This window comes from Bombina bombina, chromosome 3 (genome assembly GCF_027579735.1).
Source record: "Bombina bombina isolate aBomBom1 chromosome 3, aBomBom1.pri, whole genome shotgun sequence".
Taxonomy (NCBI): domain Eukaryota; kingdom Metazoa; phylum Chordata; class Amphibia; order Anura; family Bombinatoridae; genus Bombina; species Bombina bombina.
The window spans coordinates 1,110,538,067-1,110,558,765 of NC_069501.1; the positions used below are offsets into that span (position 1 = coordinate 1,110,538,067).

General features: G+C 41.7%; 1 protein-coding gene across 1 annotated transcript in view; it reads right to left on the bottom strand.

Moving 5' to 3' along the window:
* Positions 1-456: 456 nt before the first annotated feature.
* Positions 457-20,699, bottom strand: part of LOC128652633 (putative protein TPRXL) — a 33,864-nt gene continuing 13,621 nt past the window's right edge. The window contains exon 2 of the mRNA XM_053705566.1: positions 457-1,000. Within this exon, the coding sequence (XP_053561541.1) occupies positions 457-1,000 (544 nt within the window). The remainder of the gene's footprint in view (positions 1,001-20,699) is intronic.

The window sequence follows — 20,699 nt, forward strand, 5'->3', positions numbered from 1 at the left end:
TGTGCTTTGTGTACCCCATTTTAATTTATTAAGTGGCTATAACTGTTTAATTGCTGAAAACAGTACAGTAAATTCTAAAATGCAGTTTTTGATAATTTTTCAAATTGACATGCCTGCAATAAAATAGTGGAATAAACAGTGAAATGTTCTTAATTTCTGCCTATTTCAGACAGGTTACGTACTACAAATATTTATCCACAGAGGTTTTGATGATAGGGATTAGAAAAATAAAATTACATACTATTATTTATTGAGTTAGGAGTAAAAAAATACACTTTTTCACATTTTACGTGCTATTTTTTAAACCTCATGATACATACAAATATAATAATGGTACATTTTGAATATGCTGTATCTGCTGAAAATAAACAATATATAGTTTGTATAGTTTATTTGCACAAACTTTACTTCTAAAAGTGTTTAAATGTGAACTGCAACAAAAAGCTCAAAACCAGCTTAGCACACTGGTGGAGAATGGCTTAGCAGCCAAAGGTTAAAGTTGCTTGCTTGCCGAGCTGGGGTACTGGTGTTAGAATGTGAGCTTTTAAAGTTGCTTGCTTGCCGAGCTGGGGTACTGGTGTTAGAATGTGAGCTTTTAAAGTTGCTTGCATGCAGAGCTGGGGTACTGGTGTTAGAATGTGAGCTTTTAAAGTTGCTTGCTTGCCGAGCTTGGGTACTGGTGTTAGAATGTGAGCTTTTAAAGTTGCTTGCATGCAGAGCTGGGGTACTGGTGTTAGAATGTGAGCTTTTAAAGTTGCTTGCATGCCGAGCTGGGGTACTGGTGTTAGAATGTGAGCTGTTAAAGTTGCTTGCTTGCCGAGCTGGGGTACTGGTGTTAGAATGTGAGCTTTTAAAGTTGCTTGCTTGCCGAGCTGGGGTACTGGTGTTAGAATGTGAGCTTTTAAAGTTGCTTGCTTGCCGAGCTGGGGTACTGGTGTTAGAATGTGAGCTTTTAAAGTTGCTTGCATGCAGAGCTGGGGTACTGGTGTTAGAATGTGAGCTATGAGAAAGAGAATGGACGATCATAGAAAAAGTGTTTTCCCCTAAGAGGGGTGGGAACAGGGACCTCCTTTTAGCTAACCAAGAAATGTACTGGATATTTAGATTGCATACCAGATAACCTTCTGGTATGAACTCTGAATATGATTTGATTTATTATTGGAAATAAGTTTATTTGTTTATTTATGCATATTTTATTTCCCTTCTATATATTCAGTGCTATATGTTACACAGCCTGGTCAGGTGTAGAACATTTTGCAATAATGTTATACATTAGCCAGAGCACTAGATGGCAGCACTTTTTCCTGTCATGTACCTATCTAAATATTTCTTCAACAAAGACTAACATGAGAACGAGACAAATGTGATAAGAGAAGTAAATTGTAAATTGTTTTAAAATTGTATTCTCTATCTTAATAATGAAAGAAATATGTGTTTTGTAAAAAAAATAATAATTAACCCTTACACTTTACTTCAGATCTCAAGTTGCACTAATTCTCTTGTACTATTTGGGTTTTTGCTCAACTGCAACCCATAGCTTTCAACTTCGAATATTAATAGTATTAAGAGTAGTCGCAATAGCCATTAAAAGTAATAGGTGCGCTAGAGAGATGTAGGCTGCGCTAAACCTTCTCTGGTAAATCAAATTTACCATGGAATTGTAATATCAAGTTGTGAGCTAATATTAGAGTAGTCCAGAGATACTGCTTATAGCCTCTCGCGCTAGCATTGCGTGTCACTTGTAATCTGGCTCTTTATGTGGCTTTTGATTGGCATTTCAAATTTGAAGCCATTTCAAACTTAAAATATACTTTATTTTTCTCATGAATTTCAAGTGACTTTGCACCATATGAACTTACCAATAGCTTGCGTAGTGATAGTTCAACGGTGGTAATCCAGTCCATAAGAAAACACCATCAAGTACATTTCTGTAGGATATTTGGGCTCCATTTAACAATTGTCAAGCAGACATGATTAGCTGAAGAGAATCATGTCTGCTGGACATCAGTGCGGACGGACAGCATACAATGTCCTCATTTAACATTGCACAAGCATTTAATCAGAAATGTTTGTGCAATGCTGCCCCCTTTGCTCACTGGTGACCAATCTGCACCTAGCAGGGGCTGTCAATCATCCCAATGGTATTGGATCAGGATTTTTTCAATCCACCAACTTTTTAGGTGGGGAAAAGGTTAAGGAACAGCGGTCTTGTGACCTCTGAAGCAGCAAACGCTGCTTGATTAATTGACCCATTGTTTGTTTGTTTTTAAGTTAAACAGACCCAATCTTAGTCCTAGTAATTGACTTTTTTCTTTCTAATTTGGATTAGTTTAGCACATGTGTAATTTTATTTTGCAGAGGGGCAAGATGGCCTGTTGATGATAGCTAGAAAGGGAAAATACTATAGAAATGGTAATATTAAGGGATATGAAAGTCAAAGTTAAAGGGACATTAAACACTAAGGGCTAGATTACAAGTGGAGTGCTAAATATCGCTTGATTGCGTTGGTATTACAAGTAAATCATAATGCAAACGCGAGCTCGCGTTCGCATTGCTAGGAAGAATTGGGCTCACGAAGCATGCTTCCATAGGCTCCTATGGGAGCCTCATTCTGATGCCATCACAGACGGCAGCGAAGGGGGTAAGTAGCGCAGAATTTTTAAATATATATGTATATGACTATATTCATATATATATTTATGTGTTAATATGTGTATATACACATATTAACACATAAATATATATGTGTATAAGCATATAGATTTATATTTACATTGCAGTCTATGGAAACACACAGTTCCAATAGACAGCAATGTAAAGCCCTTTTAAGGGCTATTTGTAATTTAGTATAGGGTAGGGATTTTTTTTATTTTGGAGGGCTTTTTTATTTTATTAAGGGGATTAGATTAGGTGTAATTAGTTTAAAAATTTGTAATTTCTTTTTTATTTTTTGTAATTGTTTTTTTTTCGTAATTTAGTTTATTTAATTTAATTGTAATTAATTGTAGGTAGTTTAGGGAATTAATTTAATTATAGTGTAGTGTTAGGTGTAATTGTAACTTAGGTTAAGGTTTATTTTACAGGTAAATGTGTACTTATTTTAACTAGGTATCTATTAAATAGTTAACTATTTAATAACTATTGTACCTAGTTAAAATAAACACAAACCTGTAAAAAAAAAAAAAATCCTGAGATAGCTACAATGTCGATTAGTTATATTGTAGCTATCTTAGGGTTTATTTTACAGGTTAATATTTAGTTTTAAATAGGAATCATGTATTTAATAATAGTAAATTTATTTAGATTTATTTAAATTATATTTAAGTTAGGGGGGTGTTAGGGTTAGGGTTAGACTTAGGTTTAGGGGTTAATACATTTAATATAGTACCGGCGACATTGTGGGCGGCAGATTAGGGGTTAATAAATGTAGGTAGGTGTCGGCGGTGTTAGGGACGGCAGATTAGGGGTTAATAAAATTTAACTAGTGTTTGCGAGGCGGGAGTGCGGCGGTTTAGAGGTTAATATATTTATTACAGTGGCGGTGATGTCCGGTCGGCAGATTAGGGGTTAAATAATTTTATTATAGTGTTTGTGATGTGGGGGGGGGGGGCTCGGTTTAGGGGTTAATAGGTAGTTTATGGGTGTTAGTGTACTTTTTAGCACTTTAGTTAAGAGCTTTATGTTCCCGCGTTAGCCCATAAAACTCTTGACTACTGACTTTAAAATGCGTTAGGAGTCTTGCCAGGAAAGGGTGTACCGCTCACTTTTTCCAGAGATCGTATTACTGGCATTAGGAAAATCCCATTAAAAAGATAGGATACGCAATTGACGTAAAGGGATTTGCGGTATGCTAAAATCGCGGAAAAAAAGTGAGCGGTACACCTGTACCTGCCTGACTCGTAATACCAGCGGGCGTTAAAAAGCAGAGTTGGGACCTCTCAATGCTGCTTTTTAAGGCTAACGCAAGACTTGTAATCTAGGCGACAGTGTTTAATGTCCTTTAAATTTTCATGGTTCTGATCATTGAATTTTAAAAGGCTTTTGAATTTACTTATATCATCACATTTGCTTTGCTCTATTGATATAACTAGTGATGTCACGAACATAAAATTTTGCATTCGCGAATGGCGTTACGCGAACTTCCGCAAATGTTCGTGAATGGGCAAACAGGGCGACCCGCCATTGACTTCAATAGGCAGGCGAATTTTAAAACCCACAGAGACTCTTTCTGGCCACAATAGTGATGGAAAAGTTGTTTCAAGGGGACTAACACCTGGACTGTGGCATGCCGGAGGGGGATCCATGGCAAAACTCCCACGGAAAATTACATAGTTGATGCAGAGTCTGGTTTTAATCCATAAAGGGCATAAATCACCTAACATTCCTAAATTGTTTGGAATAACGTGCTTTAAAACATCAGGTATGATGTTGTATCGATCAGGTAGTGTAAGGGTTACGCCCGCTTCACAGTGACAGACCAAACTCCCCGTTTAACGCACCGCAAACAACCGCAAACAGTCCATTTGCACAACCGCAAACTCCCCATTTGCACTAGGTTGGATACCAAGCTAGCCATGTCCCGTTCCGTGTCCTCACTGATGTCATTGAAGGTCTCTTCCTCCACCCAGCCATGTACAACACCAAGGGTCCCCGAAAGGTGACAACAAGCCCCTTGGGACGCCTGCAGTGTTTGGTCTTCCATCTCCTCAAAGCCACCTTCCTCCTCTGACTCCTCTTCTTCAGACTCCTCTCTCTGCGTTGCCTCTCTCTGCGTTATTATAAGGTGTGTTAAGTAGTACTATTCCTATCAGTTTAATCTCTGTTACGTCCCCTATAAGGCATGGATTTTAGGAACTGGGAGATGGAAAAAGATGCTTGGTCGATCCTCCTACTTCAAATTTGGGGCTCTGTGCGTGCAATCTACTGTGCCACCAGATATGAGTGGTGTGTTAAATAGTACTATTCTGATCAGTTTAATCCCTGTTACGTCCCCTATCAGGGGACGTGTATATGGCATGGATTTTAGGAACCGGGAGATGGAAAAAGATGCTTGGTTGGTCCTCCTACTTCAAATTTGGAGCACTGCGCATGCAATCTACTGTGCCACCAGATATGAGTGGTGTGTTAAGTAGTACTATTCTTATCAGTTTAATCCCTGTTATGTCCCCTATCAGGGGACGTGTATATGGCATGGATTTTAGGAACCGGGAGAGGGAAAAAGATGCTTGGTCAGTCCTCCTACTTCAAATTTGGGGCACTGCGCGTGCAATCTACTGTGCCACCAAATATGAGTGGTGTGTTAAGTAGTACTATTCTTATCAGTTTAATCCCTGTTACGTCCCCTATCAGGGGACGTGTATATGGCATGGATTTTAGGAACCGGGAGATGGAAAAAGATGCTTGGTCGGTCCTCCTACTTCAAATTTGGGGCAATGCGCATGCAATCTACTGTGCCACCAGATATGAGTGGTGTGTTAAGTAGTACTATTCTGATCAGTTTAATCCCTGTTACATCCCCTATCAGGGGACGTGTATATGGCATGGATTTTAGGAACCGGGAGAGGGAAAAAGATGCTTGGTCGGTCCTCCTACTTCAAATTTGGGGCACTGCGCATGCAATCTACTGTGCCACCAGATATGAGTGTCATGTTAATTAGTACTATTCTGATCAGTTTTATCTCTGTTACGTCCCCTATCAGGGGACGTGTATATGGCATGGATTTTAGGAACCGGGAGATGGAAAAAGATGCTTGGTCGGTCCTCCTACTTCAAATTTGGGGCACTGCGCGTACAATCTACTGTGCCACCAGATAGGAGTGGTGTGTTAAGTAGTACTATTTTGATCAGTTTAATCCCTGTTACGTCCCCTATCAGGGGACGTGTATATGGCATTGATTTTAGGAACCGGGAGATGGAAAAAGATGCTTGGTCGGTCCTCCTACTTCAAATTTGGGGCACTGCACGTGCAATCTACTGTGCCACCAGATAGGAGTGGTGTGTTAAGTAGTACTATTCTGATCAGTTTAATCCCTGTTACGTCCCCTATCAGGGGACGTGTATATGGCATGGATTTTAGGAACCGGGAGATGGAAAAAGATGCTTGGTCGGTCCTCCTACTTCAAATTTGGGGCACTGCGCATGCAATCTACTGTGCCACCAGATATGAGTGTCATGTTAATTAGTACTATTCTGATCAGTTTTATCTCTGTTACGTCCCCAATCAGGGGACGTGTATATGGCATGGATTTTAGGAACCGGGAGATGGAAAAAGATGCTTGGTCGGTCCTCCTACTTCAAATTTGGGGCACTGCGCGTACAATCTACTGTGCCACCAGATAGGAGTGGTGTGTTAAGTAGTACTATTCTGATCAGTTTAATCCCTGTTACGTCCCCTATCAGGGGACATGTATATGGCATTGATTTTAGGAACCGGGAGATGGAAAAAGATGCTTGGTCGGTCCTCCTACTTCAAATTTGGGGCACTGCACGTGCAATCTACTGTGCCACCAGATAGGAGTGGTGTGTTAAGTAGTACTATTCCTATCAGTTTAATACCTGTTATGTGCCTTTTTTATTGGTTTGGTTTTTGAAGCCACAGTGCTGCACCAGAGGCCAGAAAAATTAGGCATGTACACATGCCTGAAAAATTAGGTATTGTTGCAGCCGCTGCTGTAGCAGCGGGCAGAAAAATTGATGTTTGTTTCCCAGGCAGAAAGTGCCCTAAAACATTGCGGCTTGAACCCTAGTTGGTGGCGGATAAGTCACTCAAGTCATCTGGCATTCAGAGATAAAATACAGCAGCGTGTAGACCATTTTTAGCCCAAGGCAGCTCATCTCATCAGGCCTTTTTTAGTCGAATGTATTGCCCAATGTCAGTCCCTTCGGGATCCATCCCTCATTCATCTTAATAAAGGTGAGGTAATCTAGACTTTTTTGAACTAGGAGACTTCTCTTATCAGGGACAATACCTCCTGCTGCACTGAAGGTCCTTTATGACAGGACACTTGAAGCGGGGAAGTCCAGAAGTTCTATCGCAAATTGGGATAGCTCAGGCCACAGGTCAAGCCTGCACACCCAGTAGTCAAGGGGTTCATCGCTCCTCAGAGTGTCAAGATCTGCAGTTAAGGCAAGGTAGTCTGCTACCTGTCGGTCGAGTCATTCTCTGAGGGTGGACCGCGAAGGGCTGTGGCGATGCATAGGACTTAAAAAGCTCTGCATGTCCTCCATCAACAACACATCTGTAAAGCGTCCTGTCCTTGCCGTCGTGGTCATGGGAGGAGGAGGATTACTTTCACGTCTACCCCTATTAGATTCCCATTGTGATGTGACATCACCCTTATACGCTGTGTAAAGCATACATTTTAATTTCTTTTGGAACTGCTGCATCCTTTCCGACTTGCGGTAATTCGGTAACATTTCAGGCACTTTATGCTTATACCGGGGGTCTAGTAGCGTGGACACCCAGTACAGGTCGTTCTCCTTCAGCTTTTTTATACGAGGGTCCCTCAACAGGCACGACAGCATGAAAGACCCCATTTGCACAAGGTTGGATGCCGAGCGACTCATGTCCCGTTCCTCATCCTCAGTGATCTCACTGAAGGTATCTTCTTCCCCCCAGCCATGTACAACACCACGGGTACCAGATAGATGACAACGAGCACCCTGGGATGCCTGTTGTGGTTGGTCTTGCTCCTCCTCCTCAAAGCCACATTCCTCCTCTGACTCCTCTTCCTCACAATCCTCTTCCAGCGTTGCCGCTGGTCCAGCAAGCGATGCTGATAAGGCTGTTTCTGGTGGTGATGGTGACCACAACTCTTCCTCTTCCACTTCACGCTCATCTACGGCCTGATCCAGCACTCTTCGCAGGACACGCTCCAGGAAGAAAACAAATGGTATGATGTCGCTGATGGTGCCTTCGGTGCAACTGACTAAGTTTGTCACCTCCTCAAAAGGACGCATGAGCCTACAGGCATTGCGCATGAGCGTCCAGTAACGTGGCAAAAAAATTCCCAGCTCCGCAGAGGCTGTCCTAGCACCCCGGTCATACAAATAGTCGTTAACGGCTTTTTCTTGTTTTATCAGGCGGTCAAACATTAGGAGAGTTGAATTCCAATGTCTCGGGCTGTCACAAATCAAGCACCTCACTGGCATGTTGTTTCGCCGCTGGATATTTGAAAAGTGCGCCATGGCCGTGTAGGAACACCTGAAATGGCCACACACCTTCCTGGACTGCTTCAGGACATCCTGTAAGCCTGGGTACTTATGCACAAAGCGTTGTACGATCAGATTACACTTGCTCAAATTCAATGCCGCCACCAAATTTCTACCGTTGTCAGACACCACTTTGCCAATCTCCAGTTGGTGCGGAGTCAGCCACTGATCCACCTGTGCGTTCAGGGCGGACAGGAGTGCTGGTCCGGTGTGACTCTCGGCTTTCAGGCAAGTCATCCCCAAGACGGCATGACATTGCCGTATCCGGGATGTGGAATAGTACCTGGGGAGCTGGGGGGGGTGCCGTTGATGTGGAGCAAGATGCAGCAGCAGAAGAGGACTCAGCTGAGGAGGTTATGGAAGAGGATGGAGTAGGAGTAGTAGAGGAGGTGGCAGCAGGCCTACCTACAAGTCGTGGCGGTGTCACCAACTCCTCTGCAGAGCCACGCTTTCCATGCTTGGCAGTCGTCAGGAGGTTTACCCAATGCACAGTGTAGGTGATATACCTGCCCTGACCATGCTTTGCAGACCAGGTATCAGTGGTCAGATGGACCCTTGCCCCAACAATGTGTGCCAGGCATGCCATTACTTCCTTTTGCACAATCGAGTACAGGTTGGGGATTGCCTTTTGTGCAAAGAAATTTCGGCTGGGTACCTTCCACTGCGGTGTCCCAATAGCTACAAATTTTTGGAACGCCTCAGACTCTACCAGCTTGTATGGTAAAAGCTGGTGGGCTAAGAGTTCAGACAAGCCAGCTGTCAGACACCGGGCAAGGTGGTGACTTTGTGTCACTGGCTTCTTATGCTCAAACATGTCCTTGACAGACACCTGACTGTGGGCTGGTGATGAGCAGGAACTGCTCAAGGTGAGAGACGGAATGGCGGATGGTTGAGAGGGAGCAAGGAGGATAGCAGTGGTTGATGTGGCTGAAGATGCTGGACCAGGAGGAGGATGGCGCTTTGAGTTTGTGTGCTGATTGTACTCATGTGTTGATCCCATAGGCATTTGTGATGTGCGATCATGTGCCTTCGCAAACCAGTTGTACCTAGGAGGGTGTTGGACTTCCCATGACTCAGTTTCTTTTGGAACAGGTTGCAAATGGCATCGCTGTTGTCAGAGGCAGACACACAAAAAAAATGCCACACTGCTGAGCTCTGCGATGAAGGCATTCTGGTGGTGGCAACAGCATGCATTGATTGGCATGCTATCTGGCTGACCCCGGGTGCCGATGCATGCTGTCTGACTGTGCCACTAGCTCCTTGTGACGACCTCCCCCTGCTTCTAACTCGTCTCCTCCTCCTCTCTGTCTCCCTATCTGAACTTTTCCCCTGTTCTTCTTCTCTTCTAGCGGGCACCCAATTGACATCCACGGATGCATCGTCATCATCAACTGCTTCACTTGTATCTGACAACTCAACAAAGGAAGCAGCAGCGGGTACAACATCATCATCATCACACTGTATGTCCATGTCTGTAATGCTGCCTGACTGAGACATATCACTGTTATCTACATCCTCTGTCAATGATGGTTGTGCATCACTCATTTCTTCAAACTGATGTGTAAATAACTCCTCTGACAGATCAAGTGAAGCGGCTGTGGTGCTAGTGTTGGTGGTGGTGGCAGGTGGGCGAGTGGTAACTTGAGAGGTGCCCAAAGCTAAGCTGGAGGAGGATGGTGCGTCAAGGTTCCGAGCGGAAGCTGTAGAAGATTGGGTGTCCTGTGTTAGCCAGTCAACTATGTCCTCAGAACTTTTTGAGTTCATGGTATGTGGCCTCTGAACACTGGACATTATTCTAGGGCCAAAGGGAATCACAGCACCACGACCATGACGGCACCTGCGGCGTGGCCTGCCTCTGCCTGTCATTTTTTTTTAAATGTACACTTATACTACTATTAAACAAGATATGAGTGTTGGCACTGGGCAAGTGGGCACAGTATACACTGTGAGCCTTACAAAAAAAGCAGACTGATGTTTCACAGTCAAAAAAGTTTTTTTTTTTTTAAATGTACACTTACACTACTACTAAACAAGATATGAGTGGTGGCACTGGGCAAGTGGGCACAGTATACGCTGTGAGCCTGACACAAAAAAGCAGACTGATGTTTCACAGTCCAAAAAGTTTTTTTTTTTTAAATGTACACTTACACTACTATTAAACAAGATATGAGTGGTGGCACTGGGCAAGTGGGCACAGTATACGCTGTGAGCCTGACACAAAAAAGCAGACTGATGTTTCACAGTCCAAAAAGTTTTTTTTTTTTTAAATGTACACTTACACTACTATTAAACAAGATATGAGTGGTGGCACTGGGCAAGTGGTCACAGTATACGCTGTTAACCTGACACAAAAAAGCAGACTGATGTTTCACAGTCCAAAAAGTTTTTTTGTTTTTTTAAATGTACACTTACACTACTATTAAACAAGATATGAGTGGTGGCACTGGGCAAGTGGGCACAGTATACGCTGTGAGCCTGACACAAAAAAGCAGTCCAGTAACGTGGCAAAAAAATTCCCAGCTCCGCAGAGGCTGTCCTAGCACCCCGGTCATACAAATAGTCGTTAACGGCTTTTTCTTGTTTTATCAGGCGGTCAAACATTAGGAGAGTTGAATTCCAATGTCTCGGGCTGTCACAAATCAAGCACCTCACTGGCATGTTGTTTCGCCGCTGGATATTTGAAAAGTGCGCCATGGCCGTGTAGGAACACCTGAAATGGCCACACACCTTCCTGGACTGCTTCAGGACATCCTGTAATCCTGGGTACTTATGCACAAAGCGTTGTACGATCAGATTACACACATGTGCCATGCACGGCACATGTGTCAACTTGCTCAAATTCAATGCCGCCACCAAATTTCTACCGTTGTCAGACAACACTTTGCCAATCTCCAGTTGGTGCGGAGTCAGCCACTGATCCACCTGTGCGTTCAGGGCGGACAGGAGTGCTGGTCCGGTGTGACTCTCGGCTTTCAGGCAAGTCATCCCCAAGACGGCATGACATTGCCGTATCCGGGATGTGGAATAGTACCTGGGGAGCTGGGGGGGGGGGGCCGTTGATGTGGAGCAAGATGCAGCAGCAGAAGAGGACTCAGCTGAGGAGGTTATGGAAGAGGATGGAGTAGGAGTAGTAGAGGAGGTGGCAGCAGGCCTGCCTGCAAGTCGTGGCGGTGTCACCAACTCCTCTGCAGAGCCACGCTTTCCATGCTTGGCAGTCGTCAGGAGGTTTACCCAATGCACAGTGTAGGTGATATACCTGCCCTGACCATGCTTTGCAGACCAGGTATCAGTGGTCAGATGGACCCTTGCCCCAACAATGTGTGCCAGGCATGCCATTACTTCCTTTTGCACAATCGAGTACAGGTTGGGGATTGTCTTTTGTGCAAAGAAATTTTGGCTGGTTCCTTCCACTGCGGTGTCCCAATAGCTACAAATTTTTGGAACGCCTCAGACTCTACCAGCTTGTATGGTAAAAGCTGGTGGGCTAAGAGTTCAGACAAGCCAGCTGTCAGACACCGGGCAAGGGGGTGACTTTGTGTCACTGGCTTCTTATGCTCAAACATGTCCTTGACAGACACCTGACTGTGGGCTGGTGATGAGCAGGAACTGCTCAAGGCGAGAGACGGAATGGCGGATGGTTGAGAGGGGGCAAGGAGGACAGCAGTGGTTGATGTGGCTGAAGATGCTGGACCAGGAGGAGGATGGCGCTTTGAGTTTGTGTGCTGATTGTACTCATGTGTTGATCCCATAGGCATTTGTGATGTGCGATCATGTGCCTTCGCAAACCAGTTGTACATAGGAGGGTGTTGGACTTCCCATGACTCAGTTTCTTTTGGAACAGGTTGCAAATGGCATCGCTGTTGTCAGAGGCAGACACACAAAAAAAATGCCACACTGCTGAGCTCTGCGATGAAGGCATTCTGGTGGTGGCAACAGCATGCATTGATTGGCGTGCTATCTGGCTGACCCCGGGTGCCGATGCATGCTGTCTGACTGTGCCACTAGCTCCTTGTGACGACCTCCCCCTGCTTCTAACTCGTCTCCTCCTCCTCTCTGTCTCCCTATCTGAACTTTTCCCCTGTTCTTCTTCTCTTCTAGCGGGCACCCAATTGACATCCACGGATGCATCGTCATCATCAACTGCTTCACTTGTATCTGACAACTCAACAAAGGAAGCAGCAGCGGGTACAACATCATCATCATCACACTGTATGTCCATGTCTGTAATGCTGCCTGACTGAGACATATCACTGTTATCTACATCCTCTGTCAATGATGGTTGCGCATCACTCATTTCTTCAAACTGATGTGTAAATAACTCCTCTGACAGATCAAGTGAAGCGGCTGTGGTGCTAGTGTTGGTGGTGGTGGCAGGTGGGCGAGTGGTAACTTGAGAGGTGCCCAAAGCTAAGCTGGAGGAGGATGGTGCGTGAAGGTTCCGAGCGGAAGCTGTAGAAGATTGGGTGTCCTGTGTTAGCCAGTCAACTATGTCCTCAGAACTTTTTGAGTTCATGGTATGTGGCCTCTGAACACTGGACATTATTCTAGGGCCAAAGGGAATCACAGCACCACGACCATGACGGCACCTGCGGCGTGGCCTGCCTCTGCCTGTCATTTTTTTTTAAATGTACACTTATACTACTATTAAACAAGATATGAGTGTTGGCACTGGGCAAGTGGGCACAGTATACACTGTGAGCCTTACAAAAAAAGCAGACTGATGTTTCACAGTCAAAAAAGTTTTTTTTTTTTAAATGTACACTTACACTACTATTAAACAAGATATGAGTGGTGGCACTGGGCAAGTGGGCACAGTATACGCTGTGAGCCTGACACAAAAAAGCAGACTGATGTTTCACAGTCCAAAAAGTTTTTTTTTTTTTTAAATGTACACTTACACTACTATTAAACAAGATATGAGTGGTGGCACTGGGCAAGTGGGCACAGTATACGCTGTGAGCCTGACACAAAAAAGCAGACTGATGTTTCACGGTCAAAAAAGTTTTTTTTTTTTTAAATGTACACTTATACTACTAATAAACAAGATATAAGTGGTGGCACTGGGCAAGTGGGCACAGTATACGCTGTGAGCCTGACACAAAAAAGCAGACTGATGTTTCACGGTCAAAAAAGTTTTTTTTTTTTAAATGTACACTTATACTACTATTAAACAAGATATGAGTGGTGGCACTGGGCAAGTGGGCACAGTATAGGCTGTGAGCCTGACACAAAACAGTAGACTGATGTTTCACAGTCAAAATAGTTTAGATTTTTTTAAATGTACACTTACAGTTCTATTAAACAAGATATGAGTGGTGGCACTGGGCAAGTGGGCACAGTATACGCTGTGAGCCTGACACAAAAAAGCAGACTGATGTTTCACAGTCAAAAAAGTTTTTTTTTTAAATGTACACTTACACTACTATTAAACAAGATATGAGTGGTGGCACTGGGCAAATGGGCACAGTATACACTGTGAGCCTGACACAAAAAGCAGACTGATGTTTCACAGTCCAAAAAGATTTTTTTTTTTTTTAAATGTACACTTACACTACTATTAAACAAGATATGAGTGGGGGCACTGGGCAAGTGGGCACAGTATACGCTGTTAACCTGACACAAAAAAAGCAGACTGATGTTTCACGGTCAAAAAAGTTTTTTTTTTTTAAATGTACACTTATACTACTATTAAACAAGATATAAGTGGTGGCACTGGGCAAGTGGGCACAGTATACGCTGTAAGCCTGACAAAAAAGCAGACTGATGTTTCACAGTCAAAAAAGTTTTTTTTTTTTAAATGTACACTTACACTACTATTAAACAAGATATGAGTGGTGGCACTGGGCAAGTGGGCACAGTATAGGCTGTGAGCCTGACACAAAAAAGTAGACTGATGTTTCACAGTCAAAAAAGTTTTGATTTTTTTAAATGTACACTTACAGTACTATTAAACAAGATATGAGTGGTGGCACTGGGCAAGTGGGCACAGTATACGCTGTGAGCCTGACACAAAAAAGCAGACTGATGTTTCACAGTCAAAAAAGTTTTTTTTTTAAATGTACACTTACACTACTATTAAACAAGATATGAGTGGTGGCACTGGGCAAGTGGGCACAGTATACACTGTGAGCCTGACACAAAAAGCAGACTGATGTTTCACAGTCCAAAAAGATTTTTTTTTTTTTAAATGTACACTTACACTACTATTAAACAAGATATGAGTGGTGGCACTGGGCAAGTGGTCACAGTATACGCTGTTAACCTGACACAAAAAAGCAGACTGATGTTTCACAGTCCAAAAAGTTTTTTTGTTTTTTTAAATGTACACTTACACTACTATTAAACAAGATATGAGTGGTGGCACTGGGCAAGTGGGCACAGTATACGCTGTGAGCCTGACACAAAAAAGCAGACTGATGTTTCACATTCAAAAAAGTTTTTTTTTTAAATGTACACTTACACTACTATTAAACAAGATATGAGTGGTGGCACTGGGCAAGTGGGCACAGTATACGCTGTGACCCTGACACAAAAAAGCAGAGTGATGTTTCACAGTCCAAAAAGTTTTTTTTTTTTTTAAATGTACACTTACACTACTATTAAACAAGATATGAGTGGTGCCACTGGGCAAGTGGGCACAGTATACGCTGTGAGCCTGACACAAAAAAGCAGACTGATGTTTCACAGTCAAAAAAGTTTTTTTTTTAAATGTACACTACTATTAAACAAGATATGAGTGGTGGCACTGGGCAAGTGGGCACAGTATATGCTGTGAGCCTGACACACACGCTGGCAGGCAGGCAGGCAGGCAGGCAGGCAACTGCAATTAGATTACACAAGCAGACTGATGTTTCTTAGTCAAAAAAGTTTTTTTTTGTTTTAAATTTACACTACTGTTACACCAGATATGAGTGGTGGCACTGGGCACAGTATATGCTGTGAGCCTTGCACACACGCTGGCAGGCAGGCAACTGCAATTAGATTACACAAGCAGACTGATGTTTCACAGTCAAAAAAGTTTTTTTTAAAAAATTTACACTACTGTTACACCAGATATGAGTTGTGGCACTTGGCAAGTGGACACAGCATACGCTGTAAGCCTGACACACACGCTGGCAGGCAGGCAACTGCAATTAGATTACACAAGCAGACTGATGTTTCACAGTAAAAAGTTTTTTTTTTTTAAATTTACACTACTGTTACACCAGATATGAGTGGTGGCAGAGGGCAAGTGGGCACAGTATACGCTGTGAGCCTGGCACACACGCTGGCAGGCAGGCAACTGCAATTAGATTACACAGGAAAAAAAGCAGCCCTAAAAAGGGCTTTTTGGGGTGCTGTCCTTACAGCAAAGATCAGGGTGTCGATCCAATAAAAATCGTCGCCCGCAAAAGCTGATGACGCCAATATTTGCGCGGGTTATTTCTGCCGTCGCCCATAGTTTTTTGGGCCATAGGCAGGTATACCAAACCCGCGCAGTTTGGTATCCAATATACAGCGTAAGGACTTACGTGGCGAAAATGGAGAAATCTTACTCCATTTTCACCTCGCCACAAAAAGCAGCCGTAAGAAGCCTTACGCTGAGTATTGGAGCCCCGTAACTCTCTAAACTAGCTGCTAAATAAAACCTAACACCTAACGCATGCGCAATGTCTATCTAACTGTCAACCGCGATCTGCTAAATAAAACCTAACACCTAACGCATGCGCAATGTCTATCTACCTTTCAACCGCGATCCCCCGCCTCAATCCCTAATAAAGTATTTAACCCCTAAACCGCCGCCATCTACATAAACTAAAGCCCTACTGTGAGCCCCTAAAACCGCCACCATCTAACTGATCTATCCCCTACTGTGAGCCCCTAAAACTGCCACCATCTAACTGATTTATCTCCTACTGTGAGCCCCTAAAACCGCCACCATCTAACTGATCTATCTCCTAATCTGACCCCTTACACCGCCGCCAGCTATATTAATATTATTAACCCCTAATCTAATATCCATAAAGTCATAAACTCTATTACCAGCCCTTAAAAGGGCCTTTTGCGGGGCTTTGCCCCAAAGTTAACAGCTCTTTTGCCCTATAACCTGCCCTCCCTACACCGCGGCCACCTATATTAATGGTATTAACCCCTAATGTAAGCCCCTTACACCGCCGCCATCTATATTAAAATTATTAACCCCTAATTTAATCTACCTACCCCGCCGCCAGCTATATTATCTATATTAACCCTAAGTATATTATAGTTAATATTGTTATTACATTATATATATTAACTATATTAACCCTAATTATATTAGGGTTAATATAGTTGATATAGTTACTATAGTATTTATATTAACTATATTAACTCTATCTAACCCTAACACCCCTAACTAAATTCTTATTAAATAAATCTAATTTATATTATAAACTAAAATATTCCTATTTAAATCTAAATACTTACCTATAAAATAAACCCTAAGATAGCTACAATATAATTAATAATTACATTGTAGCTATGTTAGGGTTTATATTTATTTTACAGGTAAATTGTTAATTATTTTAACTAGGTATAATAGCTATTAAATAGTTATGAACTATTTAATAGCTACCTAGTTAAAATAATTACCCAATTACCTGTAAAATAAATCCTAACCGAAGTTACAAATACACCTACACTATCAATAAATTAAATAAACTACAAATATCTATCTAAAAATACAATTAAATAAACTAAACTAAATTAAAAAAAAAAACAAAACACTAAATTACAAAAAATAAAAAAAAGATTACAAGATTTTTAAGCTAATTACACCTATTCTAAGCCCCCTAATAAAATAATAAAGCCCCCCAAAATAAAAAAAATTCCCTACCCTATTCTAAATTAAAAAAAGTTCAAAGCTCTTTTACCTTACCAGCCCTTAAAAGGGCCTTTTGTGGGGGCATGCCCCAAAGAATTCAGCTCTTTTGCCTGTAAAAGAAAAATACAACTCCCCCAACATTAAAACCCACCACCCACATACCCCTAATCTAACCCAAACCCCCCTTAAATAAACCTAACACTACCCCCCTGAAGATCTCCCTACCTTGTCTTCACCACACCGGGCCGAACTCCTCATCTGATCCGGGCGATGTCTTTATCCAAGCGGCAGCAAACTCTTCTTCTATCCGGCAGCATCTTCCATCAAACGGCATCTTCAATCTTCATTCGTCGCTCCTCCGACGCGGAGCATCCATCCCGGCTGACGACTGAACGACGAATGAGGTACCGTTAAATGACGTCATCCAAGATGGCGTCCGTCGAATTCCGATTGGCTGATAGGATTCTATCAGCCAATCGGAATTAAGGTAGAAAAATCTGATTAGCTGATTGAATCAGCCAATCAGATTCAAGTTCAATCTGATTGGCTGAACCAATCAGCCAATCAGATTGAACTTTTCCATACCGCAGATCCCCTTACGTCAATCTTTTCAATGGGATCTCCGGTATTTAGAGTTGTGCCTGAAGTGAGCGTTAGAAATCTAACGACAAAACTCCAGCCGCAGAAAAAAATCAGTAGTTAAGAGCTTTCTGGGCTAACGCCGGTTTATAAAGCTCTTAACTACTGTGCTCTAAAGTACACTAACACCCATAAACTACCTATGCACCCCTAAACCGAGGCCCCCCCACATCGCCGACACTCGATAAAAAATTTTTAACCCCTAATCTGCCGACCGCCACCTACGTTTTCCTTATGTACCCCTAATCTGCTGCCCCTAACACCGTCGACCCCTATATTATATTTATTAACCCCTAACCTGCCCTCCACAACGTCGCCCCCAGCTACCTACAATAATTAACCCCTAATCTGCCAACCGCCACCTACGTTATACTTATGTACCCCTAATCTGCTGCCCCTAACACCGCCGACCCCTATATTATATTTATTAACCCCTAATCTGCCCCCCACAACGTCGCCTCCACCTGCCTACACTTATTAGCCCCTAATCTGCCGAGCGGACCGCACCGCTATTATAATAAAGTTATTAACCCCTAATCCGCCTCACTAACCCTATAATAAATAGTATTAACCCCTTATCTGCCCTCCCTAACATCAGCGACACCTAACTTGAATCATTAACCCCTAATCTGCCGACTGGAGCTCACCGCTATTCTAATAAATTTATTAACCCCTAAAGCTAAGTCTAACCCTAACACTAACACCCCCCTAAGTTAAATATAATTTAAATATTACAAAATACATTAACTCTTATTAAATAAATTATTCCTATTTAAAGCTAAATACTTACCTGTAAAATAAATCCTAATATAGCTACAATATAAATTATATTTATATTATAGCTATTTTAAGATTTATATTTATTTTACAGGTAACTTTTTATTTATTTTCACCAGGTACAATAGCTAAAATAGTTAAAATAATTACAAAATTACCTGTAAAATAAATCCTAACCTAAGGGCCCTGTTCAGGGCTGGTAAGGTAAAAGAGCTTTGAACTTTAGTAATTTAGAATAGGGTAGGACATTTTTTTATTTTGGGGGTATTTGTTATTTTATTAGGGAGCTTAGAGTAGGTGTAATTAGTTTAAAATAAAAATTAAACCTAACACTACACTATCAATAAATTAATTAAATAAAATACCTACAATTACCTACAATTAAACCTAACACTACACTATCAATACATTAATTAAATACAATATCTACACATAAATACAATGAAATAAACTAACTAAAGTACAAAAAATAAAAAAGAACTAAGTTATAAAAAATAAAAAAATATTTACAAACATCAGAAAAATATTACAACAATTTTAAACTAATTACACCTACTCTAAGCCCCCTAATAAAATAACAAAGACCCCCAAAATAAAAAAATGTCCTACCCTATTCTAAATTACTAAAGTTCAAAGCTCTTTTACCTTACCAGCCCTGAACAGGGCCCTTAGGTTAGGATTTATTTTACAGGTAATTTTGTAATTATTTTAACTATTTTAACTATTAAATAGTTCTTAACTATTTAATAGCTATTGTACCTGGTTAAAATAAATACAAAGTTACCTGTAAAATAAATATAAATCCTAAAATAGCTATAATATAATTATAATTTATATTGTAGCTATATTAGGATTTATTTTACAGGTAAGTATTTAGCTTTAAATAGGAATAATTTATTTAATAAGAGTTAATTTATTTCGTTAGATTAAAAGGGGGGTGTTAGTGTTAGGTTTAGACTTAGCTTTAGGGGTTAATACATTTATTAGAATAGCGGTGAGCTCCAGTCGGCAGATTAGGGGTTAATGTTTGAAGTTAGGTGTCGGCGATGTTAGGGAGGGCAGATTAGGGGTTAATACTATTTATTATAGGGTTAGTGAGGCGGATTAGGGGTTAATAACTTTATTATAATAGCGGTGCGGTCCGCTCGGCAGATTAGGGGTTAATAAGTGTAGGCAGGTGGAGGCGACGTTGTGGGGGGCAGATTAGGGGTTAATAAATATAATATAGGGGTCGGCGGTGTTAGGGACAGCAGATTAGGTGTACATAGGGATAATGTAAGTAGCGGCGGTTTACGGAGCGGCAGATTAGGGGTTAATAATAATATGCAGGGGTCAGAAATAGCGGGGGCAGCAGATTAGGGGTTAATAAGTGTAAGGTTAGGGGTGTTTAGACTAGGGGTACATGTTAGAGTGTTAGGTGCAGACATAGGAAGTGTTTCCCCATAGCAAACAATGAAGCTGCGTTAGGAGCTGAACGCGGCTTTTTTGCAGGTGTTAGGTTTTTTTTCAGCTCAAACAGCCCCATTGTTTCCTATGGGGGAATCGTGCACAAGCACGTTTTTGAGGCTGGCCGCGTCCGTAAGCAACTCTGATATCGAGAGTTGAAGTTGCGTTAAATATGCTCTACGCTGCTTTTTTGGAGCCTAACGCAGCCATTCTGTGGACTCTCAATACCAGAGTTATTTTAAAGGTGCGGCCAGAAAAAAGCCAGCGTTAGCTACGCGGGTCGTTACCGACAAAACTCTAAATCTAGCCGTTAGGGTTTATTTTATAGGTAAGTATTTAGATTTAAATAGGAATATTTTAATTAATAATATTAATATTAGATTTATTTTAATAAGAGTTTAGTTAGGATGTTAGAGTTAGATAGGGTTATTATACTTAATATATATATATATATATATATATATATAATATAATAACGATATTAACTATATTAACCCTAATATAATTAGGGTTAATATAGTTAATATATATAATATAATAACTATATTAACCCTAATATAATTAGGGTTAATATAGTTAATATAGCTGGCGGCGGTGTAGGGGGATTAGATTAGGGGTTAATACATTTATTATAGATGGCGGCGGTGTAGGGGGATGTAGATTGTAGGCAAAAGAGCAGTTTACTTTGTGACAAAGCCCTGCCAAAAGCCCTTTTAAGGGCTGGCAAAAGAGCTGAATTCTTTGGGGCATGCCCCGCAAAAAGCCCTTTTAAGGGCTGGCAAAA